At 52.1% G+C, this 24267-nt stretch overlaps 14 protein-coding genes across 14 annotated transcripts; 7 read left to right on the plus strand and 7 right to left on the minus strand.

Moving 5' to 3' along the window:
* Positions 1-397: 397 nt before the first annotated feature.
* On the minus strand, positions 398-3735 carry BD324DRAFT_619339 (OPT oligopeptide transporter protein-domain-containing protein). Its single transcript, XM_022015163.1, has 23 exons — positions 3435-3735; positions 3117-3388; positions 2937-3079; positions 2556-2898; positions 2454-2517; positions 2388-2419; positions 2294-2353; positions 2168-2257; positions 2042-2127; positions 1965-2004; positions 1844-1920; positions 1725-1795; positions 1666-1679; positions 1573-1615; positions 1511-1527; positions 1417-1455; positions 1342-1364; positions 1169-1294; positions 957-1134; positions 843-918; positions 760-806; positions 616-720; positions 398-556 (listed from the first exon to the last, which is right to left on the minus strand). Exons 1-23 carry the CDS (start codon positions 3639-3641, stop codon positions 421-423), a joined length of 2289 nt encoding a protein of 762 aa, XP_021873211.1. The 5' UTR covers positions 3642-3735; the 3' UTR covers positions 398-420.
* A 122-nt stretch (positions 3736-3857) lies between these two features.
* Positions 3858-4920, plus strand: BD324DRAFT_619362 (Got1/Sft2-like family-domain-containing protein). The gene is made up of 7 exons (XM_022015164.1): positions 3858-4110; positions 4160-4170; positions 4233-4306; positions 4396-4488; positions 4549-4637; positions 4685-4726; positions 4778-4920. The coding sequence occupies exons 1-7, from the start codon at positions 3898-3900 to the stop codon at positions 4886-4888; spliced, it is 633 nt and encodes a 210-aa protein (XP_021873212.1). The 5' UTR covers positions 3858-3897; the 3' UTR covers positions 4889-4920.
* Positions 4921-5138: 218 nt separating this feature from the next.
* On the plus strand, positions 5139-5967 carry BD324DRAFT_649427 (vitamin-D-receptor interacting mediator subunit 4-domain-containing protein; the record flags this gene model as incomplete). The annotated part of the gene is made up of 3 exons (XM_022017986.1): positions 5139-5556; positions 5599-5796; positions 5846-5967. 3 exons carry the CDS (start codon positions 5139-5141, stop codon positions 5965-5967), a joined length of 738 nt encoding a protein of 245 aa, XP_021873213.1.
* BD324DRAFT_326897 (hypothetical protein) lies at positions 5945-7468 on the minus strand. The gene is made up of 7 exons (XM_022012494.1): positions 7146-7468; positions 6939-7053; positions 6674-6897; positions 6529-6622; positions 6395-6482; positions 6199-6349; positions 5945-6160 (listed from the first exon to the last, which is right to left on the minus strand). Exons 1-7 carry the CDS (start codon positions 7298-7300, stop codon positions 6055-6057), a joined length of 933 nt encoding a protein of 310 aa, XP_021873214.1. The 5' UTR covers positions 7301-7468; the 3' UTR covers positions 5945-6054.
* On the minus strand, positions 7408-9136 carry BD324DRAFT_619372 (ribosomal L28e protein family-domain-containing protein). Its single transcript, XM_022015165.1, has 8 exons — positions 9075-9136; positions 8985-9019; positions 8914-8934; positions 8753-8862; positions 8548-8651; positions 8383-8495; positions 8006-8339; positions 7408-7966 (listed from the first exon to the last, which is right to left on the minus strand). The coding sequence occupies exons 1-8, from the start codon at positions 9078-9080 to the stop codon at positions 7637-7639; spliced, it is 1053 nt and encodes a 350-aa protein (XP_021873215.1). The 5' UTR covers positions 9081-9136; the 3' UTR covers positions 7408-7636.
* Positions 9137-9164: 28 nt separating this feature from the next.
* Positions 9165-10551, plus strand: BD324DRAFT_326996 (putative mitochondrion protein). The gene is made up of 6 exons (XM_022012496.1): positions 9165-9334; positions 9390-9655; positions 9721-9913; positions 9968-10128; positions 10178-10198; positions 10247-10551. Exons 1-6 carry the CDS (start codon positions 9271-9273, stop codon positions 10250-10252), a joined length of 711 nt encoding a protein of 236 aa, XP_021873216.1. The 5' UTR covers positions 9165-9270; the 3' UTR covers positions 10253-10551.
* Positions 10552-11265: 714 nt separating this feature from the next.
* Positions 11266-12825, plus strand: BD324DRAFT_326993 (hypothetical protein). The gene has a single exon (XM_022012495.1). It carries the CDS (start codon positions 11583-11585, stop codon positions 12762-12764), a length of 1182 nt encoding a protein of 393 aa, XP_021873217.1. The 5' UTR covers positions 11266-11582; the 3' UTR covers positions 12765-12825.
* BD324DRAFT_327028 (acyl-CoA N-acyltransferase) lies at positions 12803-13782 on the minus strand. The gene is made up of 2 exons (XM_022012497.1): positions 12858-13782; positions 12803-12813 (listed from the first exon to the last, which is right to left on the minus strand). The coding sequence occupies exon 1, from the start codon at positions 13603-13605 to the stop codon at positions 12886-12888; it is 720 nt and encodes a 239-aa protein (XP_021873218.1). The 5' UTR covers positions 13606-13782; the 3' UTR covers positions 12803-12813; positions 12858-12885.
* A 49-nt stretch (positions 13783-13831) lies between these two features.
* On the plus strand, positions 13832-15263 carry BD324DRAFT_327107 (hypothetical protein). The gene is made up of 2 exons (XM_022012499.1): positions 13832-14447; positions 14507-15263. The coding sequence occupies exons 1-2, from the start codon at positions 13935-13937 to the stop codon at positions 15164-15166; spliced, it is 1173 nt and encodes a 390-aa protein (XP_021873219.1). The 5' UTR covers positions 13832-13934; the 3' UTR covers positions 15167-15263.
* Positions 15244-16216, minus strand: BD324DRAFT_327090 (60S ribosomal protein L33-A-like protein). Its single transcript, XM_022012498.1, has 5 exons — positions 16112-16216; positions 16000-16004; positions 15818-15941; positions 15409-15567; positions 15244-15353 (listed from the first exon to the last, which is right to left on the minus strand). The coding sequence occupies exons 1-5, from the start codon at positions 16118-16120 to the stop codon at positions 15330-15332; spliced, it is 321 nt and encodes a 106-aa protein (XP_021873220.1). The 5' UTR covers positions 16121-16216; the 3' UTR covers positions 15244-15329.
* A 450-nt stretch (positions 16217-16666) lies between these two features.
* Positions 16667-18683, plus strand: BD324DRAFT_619382 (hypothetical protein). The gene is made up of 5 exons (XM_022015166.1): positions 16667-17025; positions 17149-17344; positions 17380-17485; positions 17525-18187; positions 18226-18683. Exons 1-5 carry the CDS (start codon positions 16832-16834, stop codon positions 18507-18509), a joined length of 1443 nt encoding a protein of 480 aa, XP_021873221.1. The 5' UTR covers positions 16667-16831; the 3' UTR covers positions 18510-18683.
* Positions 18684-18767: 84 nt separating this feature from the next.
* Positions 18768-19338, minus strand: BD324DRAFT_619384 (hypothetical protein). Its single transcript, XM_022015167.1, has one exon. It carries the CDS (start codon positions 18993-18995, stop codon positions 18813-18815), a length of 183 nt encoding a protein of 60 aa, XP_021873222.1. The 5' UTR covers positions 18996-19338; the 3' UTR covers positions 18768-18812.
* Positions 19339-19642: 304 nt separating this feature from the next.
* BD324DRAFT_607673 (hypothetical protein) lies at positions 19643-21762 on the plus strand (the record flags this gene model as incomplete). The annotated part of the gene is made up of 3 exons (XM_022014076.1): positions 19643-19843; positions 19882-20130; positions 20170-21762. 3 exons carry the CDS (start codon positions 19643-19645, stop codon positions 21760-21762), a joined length of 2043 nt encoding a protein of 680 aa, XP_021873223.1.
* Positions 21763-22503: 741 nt separating this feature from the next.
* BD324DRAFT_649437 (hypothetical protein) lies at positions 22504-23625 on the minus strand (the record flags this gene model as incomplete). The annotated part of the gene is made up of 3 exons (XM_022017987.1): positions 22504-22616; positions 22797-22870; positions 22928-23625. 3 exons carry the CDS (start codon positions 23623-23625, stop codon positions 22504-22506), a joined length of 885 nt encoding a protein of 294 aa, XP_021873224.1.
* Positions 23626-24267: the final 642 nt, after the last annotated feature.

Raw genomic sequence — 24267 nt, forward strand, 5'->3', positions numbered from 1 at the left:
TTGAGGCTCATGTGAAGCTTGAGCGCGTTAATGAGTGAAGTGATCGATATCCAGGTCGAACGACCAGGAGAAAACCCGGATTGACCGTGTGCGGCGTGCGACCTGACCCTTTATTTGATCGTGTTGATGATAGTACAATACAGGAGAAAGCGGATGGAGACGTGGTTCAGAGGCCCATTCCAGTACTTCGATGTTCTGTCTCTGTCAAGATCCTGAGCGCAGACTATCCGCGATGTTCCAAGGCGATGATGGATGAAGACGAGGTGACAAGCATTCACATCGCCCATACACGCTCCGTTGTTTAAAAGGGTCTGTGTGGCACATTTAGAATTCTGACGCCTATTTGTCTCTTTGGAAATAGGCTCAACCTTTAGCAATGGCTTCCCTTGCTGTTGTTCTACCGTATCTAATGCATTGGGTCTAGGATCCAGGTGTACAATGCTCCGAATCTGTGGCTGGATTGCCCCACCATCTAGGTCCATCCCAGCGGAACAAGACCCCGAATAAAACGTAAATACTCAACGCAGTGATGGACGTCCCGGCATCCAGTGCCGAACTGCCACAATCAGGTCAATATCGACTGAGACAAAGCGGAACACGGGGGTCATAACTCGCCTGACGACGTATGCGTACTTGCTGTAGAGTCCAGGATGTTTCTTAGCGTACCATGAGTTGGCAAGGACGGCAACAATGGCTCCAGTAAGGATGATGTTGGTCGGGCTGCATTGTGTTCGCAGTAAGAAGCCTGGAGCGACTCACTATTGTGGTACAAGAGTAGCGCCGTGGCAGATGATGGGGAACACTACCTGTACCAGTCAACGACAAGCGATCGAGTGCCTCACCTTGTTGAATTTCATATGTGGCCATCGCTGATGCGCGAACCAGCACCCAATTGGGACAATCGCACCTAGCAAGAAGCTGCTTTGTTCAACGAGGGTGAATGAGCGAAGACGCACCCGAGATACAACACTTCATAGCCGCCAGAAAAGAATCGCTTGGGAGCGACAGCCCCCCAGATAATGCTTGCAGAATAAAAGATACCTGGAGCTCTTCCAGTCCATTGCCCTGTGGGGTCAACGGCAGTGCCATCCAAGAATGAGCGTTTCTCGTTGATCACTGAAATGAGGGTGATGTCTTCACATGAGCCTTATTCCGAGAGGTGGCTCACAATTTGCGAAGACGCCCAGCACTGTGCCAATAATCTGGCAAGCGAACATCTCTCGCGGTGGAATTGAGGTGTACCATCCCAGCTTGAGATCCTGAGCGAGAGCAAGCGCTTGAGACATGGCCATATCTAATCAGTCGTCAACTCGTTGAGGCCCTCGGTAACTAGTCACATACAGCCGAAGCACTTGAACGTCACACTGGGGCGAAACGGTCAGTACTATGATTGCCTCCCGAGCTCATTGTACTGACTTGCCTATCGGCTTCCCTGGCATGAGAACGCCCGCCACGCTGCATCAGGAGGCAATCATCAGCTTCATGATCGGAATCTGGGATGGGGGCTCACAACTCGGTGAGGACATTCTATAGACTTCTCAGCTTCCCCCTTCACAAATGGCATCCACTTACCAGTCCGATAGTCGTATTACTGACGGCAGCAATGATCCCGACCCTACCAGTCCGAATGAGTCCCCAGTCTGAAGTTTCGCATGTCCGACTTACGGTATTAAGAATACCTTTGCAGGGTGTCAGCACAGACTCAGACATTTGACCTGACTAACAGTGGCGATAGCGATGGACAATACCAGCGCCCATATCGGCATTTGAAGCGGAGTAGTCTTCACAAGAAGGACTGAGTCCGTCAGCGTGAGAGGACCCATATCTACCGTCTTCAACTCACCCGCTGCACCGAAATTGACTGCCAGCAAGCCGAAATACCAGCTTGACGGCACTGGCAGATAATTCCGCATCAATCGACTTTGATAGGGCTTAGTTCAATCGACCTAGTCCCTCATACTCACTTGTGCACGTCGGTCAAAGCTGCGGTTCGCTTCGATAAGGCTATGTTGTATGAGTAGGTTCCTGAGCATCGACTCACCTTCTTTGATCTCGTCTCTATGCCATAGCCAGACGTGCACGAGGATGCTGGACAGAGCGGCGAACGAGAGTCCATAAGACAAGGCGCTGAAGGTTTGAGCATCATCCGGTGATGATGGGAACTCACAAGTATGGGGTCAGCAACAATGGCCGGTTCTGCTCGTATGCAATTTCATTAAGTGATAGATCCTCGTTCAAGACCGAAGCTACATCGAACCTATCGAGTCAACACACGAGGCACATGTCGACATACTTCTCAAAGCGCGAGTTGTACAAACCAGAGGACACCGGTTCAGGATAACGGCGGGCGTCCCTGATCATCAGCTACGCTCGATAGACCGTCTCACCAGAAGTTGAAGAGGAACAGCAAGGGAGTGACCTTGATGTCAATGTCATCTTCAATACGCACTCACAATCCAGCACATGCCTATGAGTCCTCCGAAAAAATTACCCAAAGCCCAGTACGGCGTAAACAGACTTGTCTGATCAGCCAGAGGACCACGACTTCGACTCACGGGCCTGAGCTCCCTATGGTGCTCCAGTCAAAGCTGAAATCTAGCATTCCCAGACCTTTGTACCCGCTTCCCAGGACCCGCATCCACCAGCTATCATTGTCGATCAAGCAAAGTACGGAGATGGATGTGAGGGTGGGGAAGAGAAAGAAGGGGAGGTACTGGTAAATGAACGTGATGAGGAAAACAAATGTGAAGACTTTAAGACGGTCCCTGGTCGCCAGTTGAGCCGCACGAGATAGAGCTGAGGAAGTAGACGAATAGAGCGTTGTAAAAAGCTGAACGACAACGAGGATCGACGGCCAGTACATCGCGGGAGGGTATACTAAAATGGTTTGCAGCATCCCTCGGACCGTCAGACGAGGCCTAAAAGACTCAACGCACCAGCGAGTCCAAAGCCAATACATTGCGTGGTCAGGAGAAGGATTATCGAGGAGATAGGTCCGAGTGTGACGTGAAAGTACAGATCCATAATCGCAAGAATATCAGTTGCGTAGGCCGAGGTGGCACCTGAGCTAGCGAGTACACTGGGAATCGTCAGCTAGCTCTCGCTGGGCTACATGCCTGACGAGGATAGCTTCCTTGATGCTGAAAGGTCCTGGGTTGAGCTCGAGCCCCAGGAATCTCTGGCCCCTCGGTATGAACCTCTCATTCGCCAGTCCGTGACCCAGTGGATATGTAGCCAGGATGATAAAGTATGAGCTGAAGGAAGGGGCGTTCGACTTGAAGTAGAAGATTTGCGATGCAGAAGCGCCTAGAAGACAGAAGAAAGATCCAATCAGGAGGACACGAAGAGTCAAGGTCGGTAAAGTCGGGTCGTCCGTCGCTGGGACATGCTGGAATGAGAATGAGCTTTACCTGTGATGTCTGCATTGAGCTCACCTCTGCGATCAACGTATCGATCTTAGAGCCTTGTCCAATCGTCTCTCCGTCACCTGATTCGCCCAGCTCATCTATGCCACCTCTCTGCTTCCCTGATAGCAGTCCCTCTACTTCAACATTGCTGTGACCTTCGTCGAGATAGTTAGAGCTCGATGCCAGGTCAGGCAGCTCGTAAGCCTCTGCGTCGCGCAGATCAGACCCAAGCATGCTTCAGCAGTCGATATAGACCCTGCCGTTCAGTCCATTGTGCCAGTTATGACTGCCCAGACGTCCTTGCTCTTCGTTGCGTTTCTCTACTACTGGTGCAACACCCGGCATCTCGTCTTGCATCCGCGGGCCGCGCCCAGGGTCGCCACGTCATGCAGCTGCTATTCTGGAGACCCCGCAGTTTATCAATGCTTGCCAGCGTTGTTGTCATTCTCAGCATTGTCAACATTGTCTTCATTGTCCATCCATCTGCGAGATGTCAAACAACGCCCAGCAAAACTTTAGGTCACAGCTGTCCGGATTCAGATGGGCAAACTCGGTGCAAGATGATTCTCAACCCGCCGCTGGAACAGCAGCTGCGGGAGCATCCACGAACCCTTTCAATCGAGCTTGGACTGGATTATCAGGGTACATCCCGTTAAGAAACGAGGGACAGAGCCAGGAAGAGGAGGCTTATTTTGCTTTGTCCGTGAGTTTTGTGGGCTCGGCACGAGGCAAGCGCTGATCATGAATCGTAGCGATGGGAAAGGTGAGGTTTCGCAGATCGTGCCGAACTCGCAAGCATGCGCGTCTGATGCACACCTCTCATAGATTCCTCGGGTTCTTAGCTTGTTGTGCTGGTGGTCTGGCCTGCTTCTTCATCGCGTTCCTCTTCCTCCCCATTCGTGAGTCTAGAAAGGGGCCACGTCGACGGTTGCGAGCTGTAGACTTTCGGGTCAATTGCTCTTTCATTCGCCTGACACACGATTTGCAGTCGCCATCAAGCCTCGGAAATTCGCTCTTGCCTTCACTCTAGGATCATGCCTCTTCATGTTGGGTTTCGCGATCTTGCATGGGCCATGGAACCGTGAGGCCGACTGGGCTCTTCAATCAGAAGAAAAGATCTGACCGGCCGTGCTTGCTCTAGACCTCAAGCATATCACATCGTCAGAGAGGCTTCCATTCTCTCTAGCATACTTTGGATCGCTCGCTCTTACTCTAGTCTTCGCCATATGGGTGAGCACGCGGTTCGGTGTTGTGCCCATGGCTGACCATTCCCGCAGCTACGCTCGACGATCGGCACCATTGTTGCAGCGATTGTACAGGTGAGAGCAACCATCCAACTTTTCTCAGCTGCAAGCTGACTCGATGCTCAGATCGTCGCTCTGCTGTCGTATCTGGCAGCTTACTTCCCCGGCGGGACCACAACTTTGCGGTTTGGTGGACAAATGGCGATGCGCGGTATGGGAAGTCTGTTACCAATTTGAGCGTGATTTGGCAATGCATGAATGCTTGTAGATTAGAGATCGTGGGGATGAGCGAGAGATCCCTAGAACGCTCTTGAGCCAGCCAAAGAAGCGCTTGTTAGAGCTGCTCACACTGAATTGCACTCGGTTCCTCAGTGCCGCGCATTTTGGCGACAAAGACATCTTTTTTCCTTCGTTTCTATCATCCGAACTGCTGCTGAGCAAAAGGACTGCCGCTTTGCGAGCGGGTTCAGACCGACCGTCAAGCATTATGACTTACCCTCTCTCAACGACCCAACCAGACCCCGATGTATCCAATCAAGCTGTCAACGCGCCTCCGCGAGAACAGCTCCTATCCAACCTCTCTCTTCAATCCATTCTCCTCACCCAACTCTTCGCAATCATCTCGAATCCTCCGACGCAAGCGCCTGGGACAGCACAGTCGCATCCGGTGGCCGGACTCTACCGGGCCATCGACACCGCTACGAATGATCTTGGCGGCATAGTCAAAGAGGTTAGAATCCATCAACAAGCTTGGGCCAGACTGGAGCGCGTTAAGGATCAAGTGAAAGCTTTAGATATGGATGTCAGACGAGTCATTGGAGATCTCGAGAGAGGTCGCGTAGAGCTTGAAGGCATGGTGAATGAGGGCATCAAAGTTCGAGAAGCCATCGACAGGGTATCAAAGGGTGAGCAATATCATATATTAGCCTGCTCACCCCCCTACATAGATCCCCTTCCTGTACAACCGTTACTGGCCCATGCTAGATCCCTCGCGAGACATTCCTCTGCTCCCGTATCTTCGCTCCTCGCACCGATCGACAAGGCTCAGTATCAACCTTGGCCTACAGAGACGGCGATGCGAGCAGGCATTCTGTTCAGGGAAGGTGGAAGCATGTCTGGAATCGGCGACGTGGGCATCGTCGGTGGTGAGTGCATCTTACTCGCTTCATTGGCCGCCAGCTAACGCCTGAAAAGAGGAGAGGCCTCAAGAGGCTGTTCAAATGATGGAAGAAGACTATATGCAGCAAGAAGAATCACGCCGACCTGCACCGGCAGTCTTCTCGTTGGACCTGAACTCGGATTCGGACGACGATTAGAATGCAAGTCATCCCGCTGGGGCGCGGGGCGCGGCGTCGCACGTCGATGTCCCAGACTCAGACCCATTGACCCTCGACCACTATCATCTACCTCGCCTTCATCTCGCTCAACAGCTCGTCCTTGCATTTCCACCGGTCTTCGCACCATCGCTGTAGACCCTCGTCATCCTTTGGAAGGCAGTCTATCGGTATCCTGCAATGTCAGAACAGCTGCCAAACGGCCCAACGCACCGCTTGACGTCGACTTGGAATTTGTAGCCTGCAGCAGCGAGGTCAGGGCAAGATAGCTGTTCTGCCATGGTCGGAACGCGGTCGACTTTTCCAGGCGAAGTGTAGAGAAAGGTGAAATCGTACAGGTGTTTGACGTGGGAGTCTCGGAGACCTAAGGGGGAGGGAATCAGCGACCTATCGGATCAGCAGACACTGCCTTTGATGGTGCTAATGAATCCTTTCGTCCTCGGTAACAGGACGTTCAGGAGCTCTGATTTGCCTTTCTCCCTAGCAAACGCTTGAGACTGGGGACCGGGAAGTTAGCAAGCGAGGGAGACGATCATCACGAACCTCAAGAACCTTCTTCGAGGTCCGCCTCGTGCCCTCTGGGTACAAGACTATCCATGCATTGTGTTTGTTCTGCTTGATTCGAGCGAAAGCATCTCTGAAAACATGAGTCAGCAGTGTACAAATCTGGTCAATCATGATGACTCACTCAATCAGACGCTCGTCATTTGTCCAATTTCGCGATACAAGAATCATCCCTGTGATCAGCTCAGCACTCGAGAGAGACGGCGTACCGATAGCCCAGAATGAGATTCCGAAGAGTGGTATCTGCCAAACAATCTCCTTCTTGACGAAGAATCTCGAACGACCCATCATGCCCGCTCGTTCCGCTAGCCCAAGGACGAGATAAAAGTCGGCGTAAGAAAGGTGGTTCTGGAAAGGATATCAAATCATGTCTCCCTTGACTGTCTTACGGATATGACCACTGCTGATTCATTCTCTGGGATCTTGTCTCCAGTGATAGTCAGACAGTCCTTCGCATTCAGTGTGTTCTCCCAATGTCGCTGCATGTATGACCAGAATTGATACCTAGGCAATATCAGATATCTACGACTGAGGTCGAAGGGAGTCCAGCCAAGCAAGTGCTTCGGAAGCTTGATGTGCAGGACCCAGATACTCACGCAGTCCAACATGCTAGCTCCCATGCTGTCTTTTCGGAGAATGGTTTGATAAGTACGGCGAGAAAGAGTCCAGCATTTGCTAGCAAGACGAGAATGCAGAGGGCTAGCGTATGTCGGACCAGCAGGAATGTGGAGGGTTGGACTGAAGTTGACATATTGTGAGAGATGATCAGTCAGAGGTTCACCTGGTAGGCGAAGGATCAAGCTCCAGCAGGCAAAATGCCAGCGCCTTGGAAGGAGGTCGAGCAGGGCTTGGAGTCAAGTACCCAAGATGCCTCAGTCTCGTTTCTCGGGAACCAATTCTATAGCCGACAAAAGTCAATCGCGTCTGGGTAGACTTGCCGCAAATTCCAGCAGCGAAAACCGTGTGCTCTACATCATGCGGGCAGATAGCATCAGGAACACTGTTTGGGGCCTCGTAATCAATGCAAGTCGTAACAGATATGCTATACAACATCCACCCTGCCGGTTGAACCAGACCAAACGACAGATCACCAATTGCGAAGTGCCTCGCGGGACAGTGGTTCCGTCTCCATCTCGTACTCCACTTCGACCTTTGGTCCTCGCTTCTTTGAGCCTGCACCCTTTTTAGGATCTCTTGCTGGTGCTTTGCGTTTGGATCCGATTGCCGGCTGAGACTTGCCATTGACTGCTCGCGGCACAGTCTTGCCATTAATTTTGGGTCTTGCTCCTGACTCCTCGCCCTCGACACCGTCGACCCCTTCCTCATCCCCATCTCCATCCTCATCGGAGACCTCCAAATCGCTCGGAAACTCTTGATCTCCGCCCGACTCTTCTTCATCGGAATCAAACTCGTCAAACTGTACAGTTAGCGAAAGGATCATCCGCCAAAGACCCACCTCAGAGCCTGAATAATCCTCCAAATCCCCGACACTCTCTTCGTCCGAATCCTCGACATATTCCCTCTCTCCATCTTCCCATTCTTCTTCATCGAGCATACTCTCCTCATCCTCCATCTCCAATTCCTTCTCTTTCCCTTTCCTATCCATGTCCAATACCTGTCTCCAGACATCCTCATTGACGTTCAGTGGCGCATCGCCGTACGCCTTGGACCGTAGACGATCCAAGAGCTCCTTCTCAATAGACTTTTCTAGGTGGGCAGCAGCCAAAGCTTTTCGCTCCCTTGTCGCCTCACGACGATCCAGTTTCTTCTTGATTCCCACTAGCTTGGGCCTGACGTGTGCTCAGCCTGACTCTATGACCCCATGGCACTCACTGATGGCTCAAGCTCAGGCGGCGCATCTTGATCAGGTACTGCGTGATCTTGGTGATCCTCTGCTTGCACTTGTGGATCATGAAATTTGGCCAGTAGATCAGCTCTTTGTCGATCTAGTGACGGTGTAAGCTCCTGCGCTGTAGCTCAAACGCCGGTTTAACGGACCTGCTCCAGAGCCTTTTCGTAATTATTCGACAATCGTATTCTCTCCCACATGTTGGCGGGTGTATGAGCTCGTTCGATGGTCTTCATATATAGGTAAAGGACGCCTAGGGATGACAATCGAGCAGGGCAGGAATATGGCAAGGAGGAAGTAGGGAAGGGAGGCATGGTAAGCTCATGCTAGCCGCAGAGCCGAGCCTCGACTCACCCTCCTTCTCCCTGACAGTGGCGTACCGAGAGTTGGCCAACGGGCATGATTGTCGGGAACACAGTCCCGTGAGGTTGTACTCATTTCGACAAAAGTTCTGCGTCGCAGTTCTGAAAGATCCTGTCAGAATGGATAGGACGGTCGGAGTTCGTTCTGCTCACTTGACCTTGTAAGAGCAAAACCTACAGGTTCATCAGCCTCGGGACAGAGCTATGCTGTTGGAGCAGCTCACTGATGGTTGATGACGGACCAGATTACTTCGTCAGACTATCCAGTTGGTCAGTTCCCATCCCGGAGCGCTTCCCCGCTCTCTCCATCTCACCTGCATCGTGTCTGCTCGGTATCAATGTTGATGGTGATCCTTGCAATGTACGAAGTGGACATGGTTAAAACTGAAAATTTCAATATTTATCTTGGCTTATTTTCTGTCATCATTTAATCCCAAGTCCCGCGCGGCGGCAACGGCTGGGATTGCGTTTCAACAGCATGACGATTGACGACCGACATTATCGTTCATCATGAGAATTCAATCGCTACTGTCTCAGCCATGCACGAGTCATACCGGAGCGTTGTATGCCCGCAGTAAGCTTGGATCATTTCTCCATGACCCGCTACTGACTACTGACTCGCCGTTCAGTCCTTGCTCACCCGTCCGCAAGCCGAGTATATCGACCAGCGCGTATCCCAAAATCTGGACCGTCCGGGGATTTCGTCAGGACCTTCGCGACATCTTCTCCGCGGTCTGCGAATCACTTTGACACCCATCTTTTTGTGCAAAGACTGAAAGAGAATGGGTTGACGGAATCTCAAGCCGAGGGATTGATGAAAGCACTGGCCGCTGTCATAGATGATAGCGTCACGGCAATGGAGGGTGGGCTGGTTAGTAAGGCCGATCAAGAAAAGGTCAGTGAGAGAGATCATCGCTTCGCGCTGGTTCTCGTTGGGATCCGAGGTTGACAGATTACCAGCAACGTTACGCTCAGAAGGTCGATTTCGCATCGCTCAAATCAGAACTGCAGCTCATTGAGAAGAATGACCTGACACTGGTGAAAGGAGAGAACGAGAGATTGATGGCGGACGTTGAAAAGCTGAAGCAGCGACTGAGAGAAGAGGTAACGAGAACACAAGCGGGAGTCAGGCTGGATCTGAATCTGGAGAAAGGTCGGTTCGACCGTGTTCCATCCCTTTGGTTTGGCAAAAGCTGATGTTCTGCAGGTCGTATACGGGACGAAAATTCCCAACAAGAGCTCAAGATTCGAGAAGTCGACACTCGAATAGAGTCTGAGATTGCAGGTCTGCGCACTCAGATCGAACAGAGCAAAATCAGCATTCTGCAATACCTCATTGGTATCGGAACCGGTGTGGGAGCCATGATGGTGGGTCAGACGGCTTGATGCGGGGATGAGTACTAACGCGATCTTTCAGTTGGCCTACGCAAGGATTATGGTATGTACGAGGAGACGCACGGGAGGCGACGAGCTGACTTTCCCCTAGATGTGATGGGTATCTGTCTTTGTATCGCCAAATACGCTATGTACACCTGTCGCGAAGCCCGTTGCAGTGTCCTTGAGGGTGAAAGTCGAGGAGAAGTCGAGAAGAAGTCGAGAAGAAATCGAGAAGACGTCGAGAAGAAGTCGAGAAGAAGTTGAGGACAAGTCAGGAAGAAGTCGAGGACAAGTCAAGCGGGAGTCGAGAAGAAGTCGAGAAGAAGTTGAGGACAAGTCGAGCGGAAGACGAGAACAAGTCAAGGAGAAATCGAAAAGAAGGCGCCCATCTTCGCCAGGCATGAACCGCAAGAGTCACCTGATATAGAGATTCGGTGGCCTTCCGCGGCGAGTCCCAGCAAAAGCCAAGGTACAATGGCTATCAGAGTGAAGAAGGCGATCCCTCCTTTATCCGAGACCTCTCAAGCCCTGACCATGGTCAGCGGCGTACGACCTATAAGACACTTTGGGTTGACACGTAGGCTCTTCCCATTTCAACTACGGGCGACACTCGACCTTGTGACAGTCTACAGATACCAAAAAAACCTCATCAATCGAGTCAAGGAATTTTTCCCGACGCCACTCATTGATTCATTCTCACAATAGATTCACCATGTCAAGTCGCCGCAACCAAAGCGATCGCTCTGACAAGATCATGATCAGATATCTGCGATACCTGGAAACAGTTCGTGACGCTCAGAGCAGTGACAACGTCAGCAGCGATGGTCGGACCTCAGAGAACACCCGTCCTGCAGTGACCGTCTCCGTTAACGCAAAGCCGAGTGCATACCGGTTACCTAGCGTCAAGAAATGCGAAAGACTTGCACTTCAAACCGCCTCCCGTGACACCTCAGAGACAGCCTCCCGTGAGGCCTCAGAGACTCGAAGGCACGGTCCCAGGTCAGGATATGAAAAGCCGTAATGGGAGGTACAATTCGCATCGTAGGGAGGCGCCATGATGCCTGATATGCTATGGTTTAGTGATGAACAGCCTGCAGTGTCTTGATGGGACAGCGACTGTGCATACCATGTGATAAAATTTGACACGCTGAGTCTCTTGTGAGGCATCCATCACGGATCCGAAACGGCCGTGTCAGTGATGAGAGATTCGACGACGCCCCAGTGGATATCGGTCCATGCTGGTATTAGGACCAATCTAGGGTTTACACCCTGTCTAATACTGTATCGTCTGGACGCACCCTTTCTTCCGTTTCGCCAAGCTCTACGTCGTCTCCCCTCGTGACCCAGCGGTCCAACAAGTGATCGGTACAAGATTTTCACCGCTCCAGAGGGTACGACGACAACTGCTGATCCACTCATTACGCACACTGTCACTGATTCAAGTGATGTATTCCACCACGACGGTTCCGATTACATTCACTACGACTGATGCGAGTGACACTGCGTCAACTGTTGCACCCACGTCGACGTCGGACATCCTATACACCAGCGATGCTGTCTTTGACGATGTCCCAACATACTATCTCAACACGTTCACAGAGGTGTCTACCGCCACTAGTACCATCCTCGTTACCTCGACAAACGCGCGGTTGACCATTCAGGTTACTGGAAAACCCTTCACAGTCACTTCCGCCGGTCAAGCGACGACCAAAACGGTGACCGTCTTACCCGTCACAACGGTCACACCCGTCACAACGGTCACAGAGCCTCTAACAATGTCGACGGCCTCTTCGGTAAAGGCGTCATCCGCGAAGTCGTCTGCCAGAACATCGAGTCACAGCAGTGCTCAGACCTCTTCTGCCAGATCCTCCAGTCACAGCAGTTCTCGGGCATCTTCTGCCAATACTTCCAGCCACAGCAGTGTCAAAGCGTCGTCACAGGCTCCTTTAGGTCACAGCAGCGCCAAGTCCCCCTCGTCTTCAAGCACATTGTCGGCGGGCACGTCGAGACATAGCAGCATCGAGACCTTTGGTGTCTCGTCATCGCACTTGACAAGTTCCGTCAAGGTGTCTGCCTCTTCAGGGAAAGCCACCTCTACCCAGTCGCAGAGCCACAGCATTTCTAAGTCTGCCTCCTCCACATCTAGAGCCTCTAACTCACGCTCGTCGAGTGCTGTGGTGGCAGCCAATGGCCCAGTATCATCTGTCGAGGTCGTGTCATCCTCTCTTCATAGCAATGGTGCGTGTTCCTTATCGTCCAAAGCATCCGTCGTTTCGACAACCAAGGCATCCCCTTCCAGCTCATCACCCATTTCCCAATCAATTTCAAGCAGAGTCTCCATCGCAGAGTCTAGCACGATCAGCGGGACAGCTTCGAGACTCGTCTCCGCCAGCCCATCCAGCGCAGGGTCAGCCTCTAGCATTGCTTCATCAAGTAGATCAATTAGATCAGTCTCGAGTAACGCGTCCAGTGCCAGATCATCATCAAGCGCCAGCTCACATTCGTTCAGCTCAACAGGCTCCATCCTATCATCATCGCATTCCGCATCAACCAGTCTTTCGAAATCCCAACCTGCGTCAAGCGCGAAAAGCGTGTCCGTGTCGCATTCTGCGTCCACAAGCGCATAGAAGGCGAGAAGTTACGCTCCGAGACTTTAACCATGTCCCTGCAAATTGGCTATCGCCTTGTATCGAATGTTCATCCCGGGCTCTGAAACTTACACCATGCATGAATCCCCCTATGACTCGTTCAGAAATCCATCTTCCCTTGCTCCTTCAATTGACGCCATTCTTCCGCCAGCATCCCAAATTGATAGTCATCTTGAAACCGTCCATGAGAGAAGAACATTTGCCGACCAATTCCTTCGAGTTTGAAACCGAGGTTCTCGTATAACTTCCTGGCACCTGTGTTCCATTCGAATGCCTCTATACCGACCCGATTCAGACCACCCGTTTCGAAAGCCCAATGAAGTGTCCACCGTATGGCTTCTCCACCATAGCCCTTGCGCTGAAATTCAGGCAAGATATCGACTCCTATCGTGGCTTGCCGATGCGTGGCGTTGAATTGTGAACCGAGATGGATCTGACCAATGGAGACGAGTTGGGTCACGTCGCCAAAGTCGAATGTCTCCTCTTTCTTGGAGTTGAAGTCCCCGTCTGAGCCCTTAGAGTCGTCGTCTTTGCTGGAACTAGCGGCCGTACTATTCTTCTTCATCCTCTGCTCAGTTCGGTACGCCTCACTACCTTCCTCATTCAAGCAAATGACCACACCGAGCATAGATTTCGTCATATGCCCCATCATCTTTTCCGCGTGTCTCTTACCTTGAGGGACTGCAGGACCAAGCATCGAGTTGATATACCCTTCGACATCATGATGGAAGGCAAGATATAGTTTCTTGTCTTCGTCGGAATCTGGCTCAATGGCGCGAAAGACGAGTCGACTGGATCGGAATGGGTTTCTCGGCGTCATGGGGATCTATCAGTTCGATCGTGAAGGATGTGGAACAGTGCTATGATGAGATACATACACCTCGCATACTTTATGGACATTATCACAGCGCTTATGAGTCGTTTCACAGTGGATCTGAGGAAGCGCATACGCGTATTCGGATCCGAGATCTGCTGCCTGCCTGGCTATTTCCGCAATTCCGCCCGTCTTGAGATGCAATTTTGGAGGAGAACCGAACCAATTTCATCGTAATTCAAAGTTGCACTCGTCGTATATCGTTCAGACCTCTACCAGGAAGAGGGGCAGCCGAAGATTCTGGCCTGCTTCTGCGCAGCGTTCATCTGATCACCATGACGCTCTCTTCCGGCACTCTCAATCTCAAGTTCATGCAGAGGGCAGCTGCGCGCCAGCAAGCTCAAACCAGTTCGAATCCCTCCACACCGCAAGCTACATCCACACCTATAAAGCCTACGTCCAGAGCCAACGAGTCGCCTGCCGTCGAGTCGAAACAGAGCGTTTTTCCATCAACATCGTTGGTCAATGCGGAAGCTGGACCCAGTACGCCCCTCGCTCGATTCGACTTTCCCGAACAACCCAGTACACCATTGACGCCGACAGAGAAGGAAGCGCGATGGTCATTACCTCGTCGGAAGAGGGAGAACGGGGTCCATGGAGGTTCGAACTTGGCGTTCGAATCGGGCTACATGTCTTTCCTCATGCCTGTTGAAGATGAGGTGAGAGGTGAAGGAACAGGAGGAGGGGGAAGGATGGCATTCGGAGGATTCGGAGTGAAGGAGGATGAAGATGTAACTCAGGCTGATAAAGAGGGAGAGGAGGGGGACAACAGTATCGTTGAGGAGGATGTGAGCCTCGACGACATGCACGAAAGAGACTCGGAAAGCTAACATGAGCGACTCTATAGAAACGTAGGAAGCGACCTCGACCTACAGAGACCGCTCCAGAGACTCCTGGCCATGGCACTCGTACCTTCATGAGACCTCAAGGCTTTGAAGACCGGATGGAGAATAGCAGCGCCAATGGAACTACGACCTCGAGGCCGACGGACGTAAAGAAAGAAGCGGTGAAGGAAGAGCCGCCGAGTACCCACGGTAGCAAGCCCGACACAAAGAGACGGAAATTCGAGAATGGATCTCAAGCAGGACAGCCCTCCAGAGCGGATCGTTTACGAGCCATTGCCTCTGGGGATTCCAATGTCTCAGCGTCCTCTCCATCCACATCAACGCCGAGAGCCAGTCTGAAATCTGCCTCTCACACGCCTGAACTTCCACACGGAGAGTCAAGCAGCGTACATGTCCAGACACACGAGGTTCGGTCTGACGGCTCCAAACGCAAGAAGCGGAGAAAAGACCGGGGATCACTCAGCGGACCCGGATCTCAAGCTTCCGGGACCGCTTCTCCGATTAAGCAGGAGGCGCCTGCTTCCAGCCTATTGACACTGGATGAGAAGCAAGCACAGCAAAGGGCAGAAAAGAACAGACGGAAAAAGGAGAAGAGAAAGGCCAAGAAGGGAGCCAAGGCGGGAGAATCGGTGGGGCAGGCGAGAGATGAAGATTCCGAATAACGAGGACAGCCCTTCTCGCTTTCCTCTACGTTGACTCTGTATGCTGTATAATGACGTGACGACCATGCAACCATTGTCTTGCTTGATCCCCCTGCGTCTTTAGTGGATTTAGGCGTGAGAAATCAAATACATGCCACCATCATCCCGAGTATCACCGGCTCGTCTAGATGTTGGATGGGTAGAGCATCTGGGTTCACCTATCAGCATGGTCCAAAACCAAGGTGCAATGCATTCCCGCTCACCACTCTGCACGAAGCTCCAAAGGTCTTTGCTGGGAGGTTGGACCTGAATTTTGATTTGACGACTCCAGAGTTTCCGTGTGGTCGAGAGATTCGTCCCCAAATGACTCGGACGCGAGATCCGTTGATCTCACGCTTAGCCTTGTAGACGTAGGCGACGCGCTGAGGGGCAAAGGTCAGTAGGGTGAGACTTCGGTAATGGGATCTGGTGGTGGATATGGACGATCGAAGGAAGGCGGTGAGGTGCCAGCGGAGGATGATCGATCTACTGCTCCTGAAGACGCAATGTCTGCACAGAGAGGAAGCTCATAACGGTCCACGCCTCGTTCTCCTTTACACACATCTCCACCCTCCGTTCATCCTTGCATCCTCTCCTAGCCGACCATATCCCACCACTTTCATCCTAACTCACCTTTCCAAGGTAGTGTGTAGCAGCCTCCTTTGAGTCAACTCCCTCAATAGCCAACAGAGACTGGTTCGGTCTAGAGTTCCTCTTTCCTCGCTTGTGACCCAGAATGCGGCCTTTCATGTAGAGACTGAAGGGAGAGAGAGTGTTAGCTAGAGTCGACGCCAGGAGCAGGCATCACAACTCACCGACTCTGCAAGAATAAAAGGGGGAAATGGAATGACAGAGAGAGAGAGAGAGAGAGAGACATTCCACGATCAGTATCTGTACCTATCGCTGTGTGCTCCCAATCACACTCACCGAACCCATGATGAATGATGGATGGTCAATGATCCCGTGGACTGACACCTGGATTCTCTACAAAAACCTCTAAAATGAACAAGAGGTCGACCGAGCCATCGGATTTACGGCGATATGTATAAGCTCTCGAGCAGGTCAGATGAGTGTGGCGGAGCTGAATCTCTTAACGCCGATGACAGCGATTTGATGTTAAATATGGAATCAGGTGGAGTTGCCCGCCGCATTCTTTCTCTCCTCCGCCGCGGCATCAAAAAAGATGGCAGCTGAAACGAAAGGGGAGAGGCCCAACTCCCTCGCTCGGGAACAACTCAGTCTCCTTTGATTCGCTAGTCGCCCTCCCTCCTTTTCCTTTTGAAGCTGAGCGTTGATCGGGCTATGGTGCATATGGACGCCTAGTTGCTTCACGGGTCGATATATCACTATCCAATCCATTGACTGACTGTCGACACGTCGCTGTCAATTCAATCCAATCCCACCATACTTACCCTCAAGTTCTTGGCATTGTTTTGGGATGAAAATGCCAAGAACACGAGACTGAAGACGGCACTGCTCTCTCCCTCCCTTTGTTTTTGATCCCGTCCTTCACTGACGCTGTGACCACCATCCTATCATCTCATCCCTCGTTCTCACTCTCATCCTTTACTTCACTCTGGCGACTTGACATCTAACCTTCTGTAGCTTTCAATTTTGGTCACATCGCCGACCCAGTGTTCAGCCACGATGTACACCTCACCCCTCGTCGTCCTCCTCTCACTCGTCTCGGCTGTCCATGCTCAATCTAGCGATGCTAGTTCCGCGGGAGCCACGCCGACTTCCAGTCAAAATGGAGCTGGGTCAGCACCGACATCCAGCTTTTCCGTCGATCCAAATTTGCCTCAGACCCCATTGACAATGGTCGCTGGGCAGACCATCCCGTAAGTAGTGGCGTGTCATTCGTGGGGCTAGAAAACGGGACGTGTCGCGGTGATCACAGTGGTGGACTCCATTTTATTAATGACTTGGCGCCTGTACAGCATTAGGCTGACTCGCCTCCACAGTAATCTCGCTGAACTCACCTCTGGCGCACCTGTCCAATCTGGAGTCCCTCTCGCCACGACCTACAGTCAAGGCATCCAACCATCTGTTTCCCGTGCGCCTGCTCTCCCTAATCCCACCTTGACGGTGTCCAACTACCCCGCTTTGGACCTGACGCCACCGACCGATTCGCCAGAGGTCCAAGAATGGCTGTCAAAGGTGGGCTCGAACCGATTCGCATCGCTGACGCTTAGATCGACATGAGCAAAGTACCAAACTATAGTCAAACGGACGGGACGTGTGCTGGCTCTCCCGGCGCAATCTCTGATGGACGTTGCTGGTGGACATGTGGAGGATGCAGTGAGTTCTTAATACACTGTACGAGGTCTGAAAATGCAGCTCGTTCATCCGACATTACGATTTGCCCTGACAAGATGACCTGGGGTGTCTCATACGATGATGGTCCTTCCCCATACACTCCGTTGCTGCTCGACTACCTTGCCGCCGTCAACATCTCCACCACCTTTTTCGTCGTCGGTTCCCGAGTGATCTCTCGACCTGAAATGTTACAAGCGGAATACATCCAAGGTCATCAGATCTCTGTCCATACCTGGTCTCACTCGTCCATGACGACATTGACCAACGAGCAGATTGTCGCAGAGCTTGGCTGGACCATGAAAGCCATTCGAGATGTTATCGGTGTGACGCCAAACACCTGGAGACCACCTTACGGAGATATTGACGATCGAGTCAGAGCCATTGCTGCTCAGATGGGTCTCACTGCGGTCATGTGGTCTGCCATCACCGAGAATGGAGTCACGACAGACTTCGACACGGATGACTGGCGCATTCCAGGTGGTGCTGCCAACGGCCCTTCTTCCTTGTCCAAATTCAACACCATCTTGGACACCTATGTCCCTTCGCTCAGCACCGGATTCATTGTTCTCCAACATGATATCTACCAGCAGACGGTCGACTTGGCTGTGGGGTATGTCATGCCCATGGCCATCCAGTCGGGTAAATTCACCTTCAAGTCAATTATCAACTGTCTTGGATATCCGAGTGGGTGACTCCCATGGTAGCCACAACTGACATGCCAGACTCTGAAGCATACATTGAGACCTCTTCCAATACCACTCAGACTGCCATCACCTCTGCAGCATCGACATTCTACCAAGCTTCCATAGGTAGTGCGACTGGAGCAGCGGTCACCGCCAGCGGAGTCAGTGCATCAGGATCAGCAGGACCGTCAAGCGCTTCGGGAAGCTCATCAGCATCTACCAGCGGTGCAGCGACACGTTCCGCCAATCTTGGATTACCAGGTCTCGCGCCAGTGGTCGTTTCCTTGCTCGCTCTGGGTCTCGGTGCCGTCATCATAGCATGATCTGGTCAGCCCTCCCGAGCTCTCTGTGCCCTCAACTCTCAGCTACCCCAGCATTTCACCCCTAGTCGTTCACTACCTAGTCTGCCATTTCACTTGTCGAAGCTCCTGTATCTCCTCCCCTCACGGACTATTCATGCATGATCTGATCTGCCGAGCTGCACGTGGCTTCCACGCGACTTGATCTTTGGTTCCAGGCTTAATGAATGAGGGCTTTTTTGGCAATTTTTTGAGTTTTTAAAAATTCCAAGCCGCCGTTCACTCTCCTCTTTTCGAGTCTGGCTCAAGTTCATCCATTGTCTCAATTCATATCCATTCACTCATTCGTTCAGAGCTGCCTGTCAAGTATTCAAAGCCAGTGAAGCTGCACTGGCGACCGTGGAGGAGAACGCATATCGCTTGTGTCACTGAATCCCATTTTGGATCAGATTGCAGACACACACACATACACTGGCATCTTGCGGCTATTCGACACATCTTGCGTGCCATCTCAATTCACACGACCTCAACGAACACTTGGCAACCTGTCTGTACGAGTCAACTACCGTCCATAGGAGGCAGAGATGCCTGGAGTACACACGAGAGGAGGGAAGCGGTCTGGTGAGTCGTCTTCCAAGGTCTATCATTATGCACGACGTCGGGTCGTGCGAAAAATAAATTTTCAAGTCGTGTGAGCGGATCAGTCGGTACGATCCCGTCGAGTCATCTTGGACAGACCAAGACAATGAATACCGTCATCCCATCTCACTGCATTCTAGTCAAATAATTGCAGAGATCGCTCGCTAACGCTTGATGTGTCGGTCGCTGTAGCCGCTCTCTCCTCTCCGACTACATCGACTCAACCGGTTCCGAACCCTCTTCCAAAGCTGAAATTAAAACTCCGAGCGACACCTACTCCGACGTCTACTCCCCCTCCTCCTCCTCCTCCACCGATAGCTGTCTCCAAATCTCGACGGGATCTCAAAGGATCTCGCGCGTCTCTCGGATCAAGTACGAGAATTCGAAAATCCCATGCGAATCAACGCAGGACTACTGGGACCGCGGAGAACCCACATGTCCTTGGATTGTCCATTGACGATAGCGATTCGGACTTGACACCGGATGATGAGGATGAGGACAATGATGAGGTGGAAGGAATGGACGAGATCCAAGTGACGCCTCGGAGTAAGACGACTGAGAATGAAAAGGGGAGCGCGTCAAAAGTCGTGAGCGTGGGAAAGGACAAGACCGTTGGGACCTCTGGTCCTGGTGGAAGAGAGAGGAAACGTGCAGTCAAAATTGAAGAACTGGAAAGGAGAAGAGCAAGAGATGCAAAGTTTGGCGTCGGTAGAGACGAGGTGAGATCAGACAAGCTGAATCCTGGTTGACGATGCAGTCCGAGGCTTCCGATGACGACGTCACTCGTTCTCCTCGTCGACGGTCCAGACGCTCACGTTCGAGCTCGAGACATTCACGACATTCACATGGGCTGGGACATGAAATTCAACCGGATCTAGCCGAGGGCCTGCCCGAACAATTTGCAGGTCAAGAGATCGAAGATCTACATTATGGTGCGGGACCTGCAGAAATCGAAATGGAGCGAGAGGTCATCAATGGATGGTGGGATGGAGAGGAGGATGAGGAGGTGAGTCATTGTGACCCCCCGGCCTAGCTCATCGTCTAGATGTTCATCTCCCACTTGAGCGGATCAGAAGCCGACCGCCAATCGCAGTCGTCTGTCAGCTCAGATTCCGACGATCCCATGTCTGGATCCGAAGACGCTTCGACATCCGACGAGGAATTGGATGAATTTGGCTTCCCGTTGCCGAGTCAAGATAATGGCGCTGAAGCGGGGCCTCTGGTCCTTATGGAAAATTGGGACGGTCAATTCGTCCTGGTCCAGCCGAGGCAGGATCGCTCTCAGAGCCGTCGTCATGGGTCAAGAGGATCTCGTACGGCTGGCTCTGTGGGCGCCAGTACAACCTTCTCCGTCGGAACCGGAGCAGAAGGAGGTGAACAATTGCTCATCGACCCTGATGCCATGGATCCAAGCTCCGAATCTGAATGGTCAGGATTGACCGAAGAGAGTGATGAAGGCGATACAACTGATTCAATGGCGGAAGAGGATATGCCAATGTTGGATTCTCCGGCTTTGGACCAATTAATAGGCGAACAAATGGCCAATGTGTCCATGGGCGTCGCAGTCAAACCCGCTGGACCGATGTCGAGTATCTCGTCGGGCACAAACTCAGCGGCTCCGAGCATTCTTAATGGATTGGCCGAGGTTCCTGTATCGACCCCAGCGATCGTCGTCACGGATGCCTCGGGCGACTTAGTGGCTGCTTCAACCCCTGGTCCGTCTACTCAAGAGACCCCGTTGCCCGCGGCTCCGACGATGGGCACTTTCCACCCTACTACCACGCACCCGTCCCAGCACGCTGTGATCGACGGCAGCAATACACCGACGAAATCGCCATTCACCCACCGCCGTCGATCACGTACGAAAGATCGAAGTGTCCGCGGTCGATCCGATTCTTTTCCTTCCATCGCATCCCGTGATGAGAGGGAGAGGAAGAGAAAGACGCTTCAATATGATGCGGATCATTTTGCGATCCCGGACATCCCGAAGCGTCTACGGTACTCGTCTATACCTGGTCATCCGAGGTTCATCGCTGCAAAGCGAGCCGCCATGTCTGATATGGATATGGAGGATACGCCATCTGAAGAGGACGATCAACAAGCGGGTCCCGAAGAGGTTCTCGACCTGGAAGACATGTTGGAAGAGAGTATTTTGTCTCCCACGGGACATGACGATGATGACGATGATCAAGAAGAAGGAGGATTTAGATTCGATCGTGTACCCGTTTCGCGATACTTGAAACGACATTTCGGGACAGGATCCAAGCGAGGAAGTATGAGCCATGGTCCGGGGTCAAAAGGAGCCCATGGACACCAGCACCATCTTCCACAGCATCACTCGACTGGACACACGGTCCGATCGTGGTCTATGCCTACTTCTGCCGGGGTCGGGGTAGGACCAGGTATCACGGAACCTATGCACCAGTACCCTTTCGGTTTGACGGTCGGTTCGACTATTGGAGGATTGGACCATACCCTCGCTGGACCCGTCGGACGGATGATGCTCCTTTCGCCCGGTCTCGCTCCAGTCCATGAGGACAGGAGTGGTGTCTTGTCAAGGAAGGAAAAGAGGAGAAAGAGGAGGAGAGCAATGGGTGCTTTGGCTACCGGCCAGGATATCCCAGAGCTCGCTATATAATCTTGTGATCGAGGTGGGGCTGGAAGAAAGTGAAGAACATATATGGAGTAAACGCGAGGCTGAGAGGACGGAGGAGGGGCGGGTGGAAGAAAAGGCCCGGATTATTGCTGGGTTAATGCCATTACAATCAATCAACACGATCACGACATGTTGCTATAGTCATCCAGCCACCCAAAAAAAAAAGAGTCCCACGTCGCAGGCGAGGGAATGCATCATTGTTGCATAGTCTGGCGGATGCGAAGCAAAGGCGACGACGCTACTGCACCAGAGCCTCGTCTGTGATTCGTTATGGATGAGAAGAAGATACGTGTCAAGGCTCTAGATCATCAGATCATAAGATTCATCCCGTAGCCAAATGTTCGTCAATCTAATAAGATATTCGTGTGGGCACAAACATATGGATGATGGCACTATATACAACAACGCCAGTATACTGTTACACGATTGAGATTGCAGTGACTCTAATATATGTTACGCGGCGACGATTCCTTTCACTCCATCATGGAAACGTGAGAAACCGCGCGATCATGGCCATGTCCGAATCTCGGTTGGTATTGATCCAGTAGATCACCCCTGGATGAATTGACCCTATACCCAATCCCTTCCCCTTGATCATGTATCATCGAGGGCTGAGAATAAGACGCATCGTATCCCGTGGTTGAGTCTGGACCTCCGTAACCCATATACGCCGTGTGCTGCTCGTTCGGATCGAAATGGTACAATCCATCGTTTGAACCTGTTTCAAGGGAATGTGATGAACTCCATGACGAGGATGTCTGATGTCTTGACATGGGTTCTGAAGATGTTTCTGCTAACGGAGATGTCTGACCTCGCTTCTGGCCGGGTATATGGGTCTAAGAGGAAGGGTCAGGACCTTAATGAGACGTCAAAGACTTGCCTTCTCGTGTCGGCGCAAATTTGAACTGACGGAGAACCTCCTTCCGCAATCTGCACGAGAGCATTGAAAAGCTACAGAGAGAGAGAGAGAGAGAGAAGATGAGCTCAGGATCTTGAGCGATGGTACATATACTCACGTTTAGCACCCGTGTGTACGGCCATGTGCGTGCTGAGCGAGCTGGGTCGATTGAAACGCTTGTTGCACACCACGCTGTAGATGCGACCGACATGTCAGACCTGCCGTCTCAAGAGTGGCAGTGCCACTCACCATACGTGTTTCCTCGTCTTCAACAAATGCGCTTCTCTCGCCGCTTCCTCCTCGTCGATTGGCTCGAAGCGCATCATGTTGCCCATATAGTCTGGAACACCTTGAGTCTGAGGCTGAGAATAGGTGTGGCTCCGAGGAAATGCCTCTAGAGGTAGGTCGTTGCCAAGCGTCAGCGGGGTGAATCCTTGATTGATCTTTGAAGGCGTGATGAATTCTCTACTTTCCTCGAGGTGGTGCTGAGGCCAAGTCAGAATCTGTGCGAAATGCTGCTTGGGCTGAGGGGCGAATAAGTAGGACTCGACGAGCGATGTCGGGTGGGCCGATGCACAAGTCGGTTCAGTAGGCGTAGATGGTAGAGTGGCGTGGTGCGTCGGAGGGGTTTCGTCTGCTCGGTTGCCATTGGATTGAAATCGATCATGGGAGATTTGATGGGCCAATTGAGTAGCAGTAGGTGTGTTGTATAGGGTGGTATAGCGTGAGAAGTCCATGGGCTGTAGGAGAGGCAATGTGGTAGTACCAGCAGATTGGAGTGAAGCTGCCCCGCCGTCAAGCGATGGCATGATGGATGATTTCTTGAGTGGAGGTGTATGAAGGTTGATTGTATGAGGAGTCTGCTGAGAGAGATTGGAGAAGGGGGGGAGTGAAGGGTTAGGATAAGAGTAAGAACGCTGGTGTTGAGGAGGTTCAAAGGCGGACATGTCGACTCGTCAACTTGGCTCGAATCGGTGGCGGCGGGCAAAAGTGTCGGGATCAACAACAACCACTCACACCGGTGAAGAGGGATGAAAAGAAAGGCTTCGATATAGAGGAGACTGATTGTCACTGCTATTTGTGTTGAGCTGATTGGGTGGGTATCAGCCATTGACCGTTGGGATGGACAAAGGAACTGACGGGAAGAAAGCAAGGAGAACTACAGCGCGGAGAAGGGAGGGGGGAGGGGGGGATCAAAGGAGTTGTCCGGAGTCTGTTGCAAAGGGATCTTTACAGGACCTCCTCCTGATCAGGGAGGCATCGAATGAGGCTGTTGCAGTTCAAGGGGGTTTCTGAGACCTGGTGGTCCAAAGAAGAAAGGAGTGAGTGAGGCGGGTCGGAGAGAGTTGCGAGCTGGATTTGAATTGATTGGGATTCACTGAAGTCAGACTGGAACTACAGGACTCTACGCCTTCTCATGAGCGAGAAAAAGAGTGTCATCGACCACCAAGGTGAAGGTGCCAGTCAACTATGCAGATAGACGATATACGCAGGTGATTGATTGTCTGTTGACCCTTTCGGAACTGACCGGAGACGAGCTGCTCTTCTGAGAACCTCGCTTCGATTCAGACTTGCGTAGGTCTCCTTCG

The sequence above is a fragment of the Kockovaella imperatae genome (genome assembly GCF_002102565.1).
Source record: "Kockovaella imperatae strain NRRL Y-17943 chromosome Unknown BD324scaffold_3, whole genome shotgun sequence".
Classification (NCBI taxonomy): domain Eukaryota; kingdom Fungi; phylum Basidiomycota; class Tremellomycetes; order Tremellales; family Cuniculitremaceae; genus Kockovaella; species Kockovaella imperatae.

Excerpts from the sequence above, each read along its gene's own strand:
- BD324DRAFT_327028 (XM_022012497.1), bottom strand. The coding sequence starts at position 13,605 with ATGACGCCGAGAAACCCATTCCGATCCAGTCGACTCGTCTTTCGCGCC.
- BD324DRAFT_619384 (XM_022015167.1), bottom strand. The coding sequence starts at position 18,995 with ATGGCACGCAAGATGTGTCGAATAGCCGCAAGATGCCAGTGTATGTGT.
- BD324DRAFT_619339 (XM_022015163.1), bottom strand. The coding sequence starts at position 3,641 with ATGCTTGGGTCTGATCTGCGCGACGCAGAGGCTTACGAGCTGCCTGAC. Across the intron at positions 2,128-2,167 it reads TTGTTGCTGACCCCATACTT|CGCCTTGTCTTATGGACTCT; the intron begins GTGAGTTCCCAT and ends TCAAACCTTCAG. Across the intron at positions 721-759 it reads GCTACTCTTGTACCACAATA|CCCGACCAACATCATCCTTA; the intron begins GTGAGTCGCTCC and ends AACACAATGCAG.
- BD324DRAFT_619382 (XM_022015166.1), top strand. The coding sequence starts at position 16,832 with ATGTACACCTCACCCCTCGTCGTCCTCCTCTCACTCGTCTCGGCTGTC. Across the intron at positions 17,026-17,148 it reads GTCGCTGGGCAGACCATCCC|TAATCTCGCTGAACTCACCT; the intron begins GTAAGTAGTGGC and ends TCGCCTCCACAG. Across the intron at positions 17,486-17,524 it reads GTGGACATGTGGAGGATGCA|CTCGTTCATCCGACATTACG; the intron begins GTGAGTTCTTAA and ends CTGAAAATGCAG.
- BD324DRAFT_326897 (XM_022012494.1), bottom strand. The coding sequence starts at position 7,300 with ATGTCAACTTCAGTCCAACCCTCCACATTCCTGCTGGTCCGACATACG. Across the intron at positions 7,054-7,145 it reads GAGCTAGCATGTTGGACTGC|GTATCAATTCTGGTCATACA; the intron begins GTGAGTATCTGG and ends GATATTGCCTAG. Across the intron at positions 6,161-6,198 it reads TTCCAAGTCGACGTCAAGCG|GATACCGATAGACTGCCTTC; the intron begins GTGCGTTGGGCC and ends CTGACATTGCAG.
- BD324DRAFT_327090 (XM_022012498.1), bottom strand. Across the intron at positions 15,568-15,817 it reads CTACACACTACCTTGGAAAG|CGCGTCGCCTACGTCTACAA; the intron begins GTGAGTTAGGAT and ends TTTGCCCCTCAG. Across the intron at positions 15,354-15,408 it reads TTGGAGCTTCGTGCAGAGTG|ATGCTCTACCCATCCAACAT; the intron begins GTGAGCGGGAAT and ends AGGTGAACCCAG.
- BD324DRAFT_326993 (XM_022012495.1), top strand. The coding sequence starts at position 11,583 with ATGTATTCCACCACGACGGTTCCGATTACATTCACTACGACTGATGCG.
- BD324DRAFT_619362 (XM_022015164.1), top strand. The coding sequence starts at position 3,898 with ATGTCAAACAACGCCCAGCAAAACTTTAGGTCACAGCTGTCCGGATTC. Across the intron at positions 4,307-4,395 it reads GTTCCTCTTCCTCCCCATTC|TCGCCATCAAGCCTCGGAAA; the intron begins GTGAGTCTAGAA and ends CACGATTTGCAG. Across the intron at positions 4,489-4,548 it reads CTTGCATGGGCCATGGAACC|ACCTCAAGCATATCACATCG; the intron begins GTGAGGCCGACT and ends TGCTTGCTCTAG.
- BD324DRAFT_326996 (XM_022012496.1), top strand. The coding sequence starts at position 9,271 with ATGAGAATTCAATCGCTACTGTCTCAGCCATGCACGAGTCATACCGGA. Across the intron at positions 9,335-9,389 it reads CGGAGCGTTGTATGCCCGCA|TCCTTGCTCACCCGTCCGCA; the intron begins GTAAGCTTGGAT and ends CTCGCCGTTCAG. Across the intron at positions 10,129-10,177 it reads CCGGTGTGGGAGCCATGATG|TTGGCCTACGCAAGGATTAT; the intron begins GTGGGTCAGACG and ends GCGATCTTTCAG.
- BD324DRAFT_327107 (XM_022012499.1), top strand. The coding sequence starts at position 13,935 with ATGACGCTCTCTTCCGGCACTCTCAATCTCAAGTTCATGCAGAGGGCA. Across the intron at positions 14,448-14,506 it reads ACAGTATCGTTGAGGAGGAT|AAACGTAGGAAGCGACCTCG; the intron begins GTGAGCCTCGAC and ends GCGACTCTATAG.
- BD324DRAFT_619372 (XM_022015165.1), bottom strand. Across the intron at positions 8,863-8,913 it reads TTTTGCTCTTACAAGGTCAA|AACTGCGACGCAGAACTTTT; the intron begins GTGAGCAGAACG and ends AGGATCTTTCAG. Across the intron at positions 7,967-8,005 it reads AGGATTATTCAGGCTCTGAG|TTTGACGAGTTTGATTCCGA; the intron begins GTGGGTCTTTGG and ends CTAACTGTACAG.